The sequence below is a fragment of the Pipistrellus hanaki genome (genome assembly GCF_964339955.1).
Source record: "Pipistrellus hanaki genome assembly, chromosome: 10".
Taxonomy (NCBI): Eukaryota; Metazoa; Chordata; class Mammalia; order Chiroptera; family Vespertilionidae; genus Pipistrellus; species Pipistrellus hanaki.
The window spans coordinates 64,163,863-64,169,862 of record NC_140512.1 but is presented as its reverse complement, the minus strand read 5'-3'; the positions used below and the strand labels follow the sequence as shown (position 1 = coordinate 64,169,862).

Here is a 6,000-nt window from a genome sequence, read left to right as displayed (position 1 = left end):
AGGGACACTACCCCCTGTACGAATTTTGTGCACTGGGCCTCTAGTATTTTTAATAAAATATTCTGCTGAACGCTCAGGATTCTAAAAGTCTTACCTGTAGATTGGATAACCTGCAATTGCTTTATTATCATCTATTACAGTGTTTCCCAAAGTGTGGTACACGTATCCCCAGGGGTCCGGGAAGAGTTTGGAGGGGGTACACGTTGCACCGGAGTTTGGTGGGGATATGCACTGCACCGTGCTTAGCTGCGCCTAATTCTACGTTCTCATGAGTACCAGGGGTACTCAGCGTTACGAAAATTATAGAAGGGGTACACATATGTCAAAAGTTTGGGAAACACTGAAAGTGAAATGAGTTATAAACAGAAACAGACTTTAAATGTTCACTTGGTTAAAGACCACATTTTATTCAGCACTGACAAAAAACGTTTATGATTGACTTCTTGTTTAAAGTAGCCAGTTCAAAATTAGCCAAAATTATCCCAGAGAATTGTTAGGCCAGCCATTGTTTGAATTGTGATTGCTCCCCAAATTGGAGGATAAACATTCTTTCAAGACATTTCTTTGGAAAACCCCCTTGCTGATTCAAGGAAGACAAAACAAAGGTAAATAAGCGTGTACAACCAAGTCTTGCTTGAGAGTGATTTCTCTTCCTGCCTACAAACTGGTGAGGGGAGAGCATTCGCCTTTTTTCTAAATTGCTGGGGAGATGGTTAATTTCTGAGGCCCAGAGGGGGAAAAAAAAAACAAAAAAACAGAGTGCGGGGTTCAGGCCCTCGTGCCCTGGCATCAATCAGATTGCAACTGAATTCAGTCTAAGGGAAAATGCTCCCTGGCTCTGTGCCTCAGTTTCCCTCTCTGTATAATGGGAGTTACTGGGGGATTACATTAGATTATACAGACCTTGCAAATGAATTCTTGTTCCAGTTTAGGGTAAACTGCTCCCTGGCTTTGTGCCTCAGTTTCCGTCTCTGTATATGGGGGCTACTGGAGGAATACATCGGATTATACAGACCTTGCAATTCAATTCTTGTTCCAGTTTAGGTTAAACTGCTCCCTGGCTCTGTGCCTTAGTTTCCCTTTGCACAATGGGAGCTACTGGAGGATTACGTTGGATTATACAGACCTTGCAAATGAATTCTTCTTCCAGTTTAAAGGAAACTGCTCCCTGGCTCTGTGCCTCGGTTTCCCTCTCTGCATAATGGGAGCCACTGGAGAATTACCTTGGATTATACAGACCTCGGAGCGGTGCCTCGCCCGCAGAAAGCCCGCACACTTGTGGCTGTGTCCAGAGTGCCCCTGGGCCGGTCTTTCTAAATATAAGCGCAACAAAAATAACCGGCGGCAGGCCGGAGGGCAGGCGGGCCACGTGACCCCGGGGCGCCGGGGCCGGCGGGCGGCGGGAGCGGGCGGCGGGCGGCGGCGGGCGGGCTGGGGGCGCTCCGCGGCGGCGGTGAATCATCGCAGGCACCGGCGCGGCAGCCCGGGCGGCGGCGCGGAAAATGGCCGAAGCGGGCGCGGGCTTCGTGGAGCAGCTCAAGGCGTGCGCGGTGTGGTCCTGGACGTACCTGTGGGCCGTGTGGTTCTTCCTCGTGCTCTTCCTGGTCTACGTGCTGCGGGTGCCCCTGCGGATCAACGACAACTGGAGCGCAGGTGAGGCCGCCGCCCCGGAAAGTTGGTGCCGCTCCGGCCGGAGGCGGCCGGGCCGGGGCGGGCGCGGGGCCGGCTCCGGGCACCTGCGGGCGGGCAGCCCGCGGGCCGTTGGCGAACGGCCGGCCGCCTCCGGCCCCGCGGCCGGCGGAGGCGCCGCGCTCTCTCTCCCGCGAGGCGGGCCCGGCGGCGGCGGCTCCTCCCGGGCCCGGCGGCGGGGACGGGGCGGCGGGCGGAGCGGGTTCCTCGCGGACCGGCGCCGCGCGTGGCCCGGGGATCCTGCCGGCCGGTCCGCCTCGCCCTCCGCCGCGGGCTGGACGTGCGGGCGGCGGGCGGCGGGCGCGGCGTGTCCCCGCGGCGGGCTGGCGGCCGCGGGCGCCCCCTGGGTGCGGACGGGGTGCTGCCGGGGGCCCGTCCGCGAAGCCCCCGAAGGGCCGCCCCGGAGGCGCGCCCCGACCGCCGAGGCCGGGCCGCTGGGGTGTGGGGTGGGCGGGCGTCGCTCGGACCCGGACCGTAGGGGTTCCCGCAGGTGCTGCTCCGGGTTGGGGTGACGATAGGGGTGACGGGTGGGGTGACCCGGCGCCATGGGAAGGAGGAGGAGCGGGGCAGGGTTAGGGCGCTTCGGTGACCGCTCCCCCCGCCGCCCGCGGCCCTGAGCGCATGGGCCCTCTGTCCCCGCACCGGAACCAGGACAAGCTTCCCGTGGCCTGGACAGCCAGGAGCACACCCACCTCCTCCAGGGACCGCTCAGACACACTCACCTCCTCCAGGGACCATTCAGGAACACCCACCTCCTCCAGGGACCGCTCAGACACACTCACCTCCTCCAGGGACCATTCAGGAACACCCACCTCCTCCAGGGACCGCTCAGACACACCCACCTCCTCCAGGGACCGCTCAGGAACACCCACCTCCTCCAGGGACGGCTCAGGAGCACCCACCTCCTCCGGGACCGCTCAGGAACACCCACCTCCTCCAGGGACCGCTCAGACACACTCACCTCCTCCGGGGACCGCTCAGACACACTCACCTCCTCCAGGGACCGCTCAGACACACTCACCTCCTCCAGGGACCGCTCAGACACACCCACCTCCTCCAGGGACCGCTCAGACAAACTCACCTCCTCCGGGGACCGCTCAGACACACTCACCTCCTCCGGGGACCGCTCAGACACACCCACCTCCCAGGGACCGCTCAGACACACTCACCTCCTCCGGGGACCGCTCAGACACACTCACCTCCCAGGGACCGCTCAGACACACTCATCTCCTCCAGGGACCGCTCAGACACACTCACCTCCTGGGACCGCTCAGACACACTCACCTCCTCCAGGGACCGCTCAGACACACTCACCTCCAAGGACCACTCAGACACACTCACCTCCTCCAGGGACCGCTCAGACACACTCACCTCCTCCAGGGACCGCTCAGACACACTCACCTCCAAGGACCACTCAGACACACTCACCTCCTCCAGGGACCGCTCAGACACACTCACCTCCTCCAGGGACCGCTCAGACAGACAAACCTCCTCCGGGGACTGCTCAGACACACCCACCTCCTCCAGGGACCGCTCAGACACACTCACCTCCTCCGGGACCGCTCAGACACACCCACCTCCGAGGACTGCTCAGACACACTCACCTCCTCCAGGGACCGCTCAGACACACTCACCTCCTCCGGGGACCGCTCAGACACACTCACCTCCTCTGGGACCGCTCAGACACACCCACCTCCGAGGACTGCTCAGACACACTCACCTCCTCCAGGGACCGCTCAGACACACTCACCTCCTCCAGGGACCGCTCAGAAACACTCACCTCCTCCGGGGACCGCTCAGACACTCTCACCTCCTCCAGGGACCGCTCAGACACACTCACCTCCTCCAGGGACCGCTCAGACACACCCACCTCCTCCAGGGACCGCTCAGACAAACTCACCTCCTCCAGGGACCGCTCAGACACACTCACCTCCTCCGGGACCGCTCAGACACACTCACCTCCTCCAGGGACCGCTCAGACACACTCACCTCCTCCAGGGACCGCTCAGACACACTCACCTCCCAGGGACCGCTCAGACACACTCACCTCCTCCAGGGACCGCTCAGGAAAACCCACCTCCTCCAGGGACCGCTCAGACACACCCACCTTCTCCGGGGGCCGCTCAGGAACACCCACCTCCTCCAGGGACCGCTCAGACACACTCACCTCCCAGGGACCGCTCAGACACACTCACCTCCTCCAGGGACCGCTCAGACACACTCACCTCCTCCGGGGGCCGCTCAGGAACACCCACCTCCTCCAGGGACCGCTCAGACACACTCACCTCCTCCGGGACCGCTCAGACACACTCACCTCCTCCAGGGACCGCTCAGACACACTCACCTCCTCCAGGGACCGCTCAGACACACTCACCTCCTCCGGGACCGCTCAGACACACCCACCTCCTCCGGGGACCGCTCAGGAACACTCACCCCCTCCAGGGACCGCTCAGACACACTCACCTCCTCCAGGGACCGCTCAGACACACCCACCTACTCCTGGGACCGCTCAGACACACTCACCTCCTCCAGGGACCACTCAGACACACTCACCTCCCAGGGACCGCTCAGACACACCCACCTCCTCCGGGGACCGCTCAGACACACTCACCTCCAGGGACCACTCAGACACACTCACCTCCGGGGACCTCTCAGACACACTCACCTCCTCCGGGACCGCTCAGACACACTCACCTCCTCCAGGGACCGCTCAGACACACTCACCTCCTCCAGGGACCGCTCAGACACACTCACCTCCTCCGGGACCGCTCAGACACACCCACCTCCTCCGGGGACCGCTCAGGAACACTCACCCCCTCCAGGGACCGCTCAGACACACTCACCTCCTCCAGGGACCGCTCAGACACACTCACCTCCTCCAGGGACCGCTCAGACACACCCACCTACTCCTGGGACCGCTCAGACACACTCACCTCCTCCAGGGACCACTCAGACACACTCACCTCCCAGGGACCGCTCAGACACACCCACCTCCTCCAGGGATTGCTCAGGAACACCCATCTCCTCCAGGGACCGCTCAGACACACTCACCTCCTCCGGGGACCGCTCAGACACACTCACCTCCGGGGACCGCTCAGACACACTCACCTCCGGGGACCTCTCAGACACACTCACCTCCTCCAGGGACCGCTCAGACACACTCACCTCCAGGGACCACTCAGACACACTCACCTCCGGGGACCGCTCAGACACACTCACCTCCGGGGACCGCTCAGACACACTCACCTCCAGGGACCGCTCAGACACACTCACCTCCGGGGACCGCTCAGGAACACCCACCTCCGGGGACCGATCAGGAACACTCACCTCTTCCGGGGACCGCTCAGACACACTCACCTCCTCCAGGGACCGCTCAGACACACTCACCTCCGAGGACTGCTCAGACACACTCACCTCCGGGGACTGCTCAGGAACACCCACCTCCGGGGACCGATCAGGAACACTCACCTCTTCCGGGGACCGCTCAGACACACTCACCTTCTCCAGGGACCGCTCAGACACTCTCACCTACTCCTGGGACCGCTCAGACACACTCACCTCCTCCAGGGACCGCTCAGACACCCTCACCTCCTCCAGGACCGCTCAGACACACTCACCTCCTCCAGGGACCGCTAAGACACCCTCACCTTCTCCAGGGACCGCTCAGACACACTCACTTCCAGGGACCGCTCAGACACTCTCACCTCCTCCAGGGACCGCTCAGACACACTCACCTCCTCCAGGACCGCTCAGACACACTCACCTCCTCCAGGGACCGCTCAGACACACTCACCTCCTCCGGGACCGCTCAGACACACTCATCTCCTCCAGGGACCGCTCAGACACACTCACCTCCTGGGACCGCTCAGACACACTCACCTCCTCCAGGGACCGCTCAGACACACTCACCTCCTGGGCCCGCTCAGGAACATGAGTGCATTCCGCAGGGTGGGTGCCAAGCCTTCGCCATGGCTGGAAATAGTTGTGGGACTAAATATATTGTTTTTGTATTTTTAAAAGTTTTTAATTTCACAGAAGTTTTGGAAATTCTTACAGCCCTGAATATGTGTCCATGCTGTGTGTGTGTGTGTGTGTGTGTGTGTGTGTGTCTGTGTCTGTCTGTGTGTGTGTCTGTGTGTGAGTAGTGTCTGTGTCTGTGTGTATGTCTGTGTCTTTGTGTGTATGTGTGTCTGTGTGTGTGTCTGTGTGTGAGTCTGTGTCTGTGTCTGTGTCTGTGTGTGTTTCTGTGTGTGTGTCTGTGTGTGTGTGAGTCTGTGTCTCTGTCTGTGTGTTTCCCACCGAGGGTGGATG

General features: G+C 61.2%; 1 protein-coding gene across 12 annotated transcripts in view; it reads left to right on the top strand.

Moving 5' to 3' along the window:
* Positions 1-389: 389 nt before the first annotated feature.
* The window catches only part of ST7 (suppression of tumorigenicity 7), a 227,770-nt gene continuing 222,159 nt past the window's right edge, over positions 390-6,000 (top strand). For 6 of the 12 annotated variants that reach the window (XR_014796149.1, XR_014796150.1, XM_084896967.1 and 3 more), the window contains exon 1: positions 390-1,653. Coding sequence is in view for 9 of the 12 variants with exons in the window: in XM_084896967.1 (XP_084753093.1) it covers positions 1,202-1,653 (452 nt within the window). In the remaining 3 variants the exon portion in view is untranslated. The remainder of the gene's footprint in view (positions 1,654-6,000) is intronic. The other 6 variants (XM_084896969.1, XM_084896968.1, XM_084896963.1 and 3 more) reach the window with 5 other exon arrangements.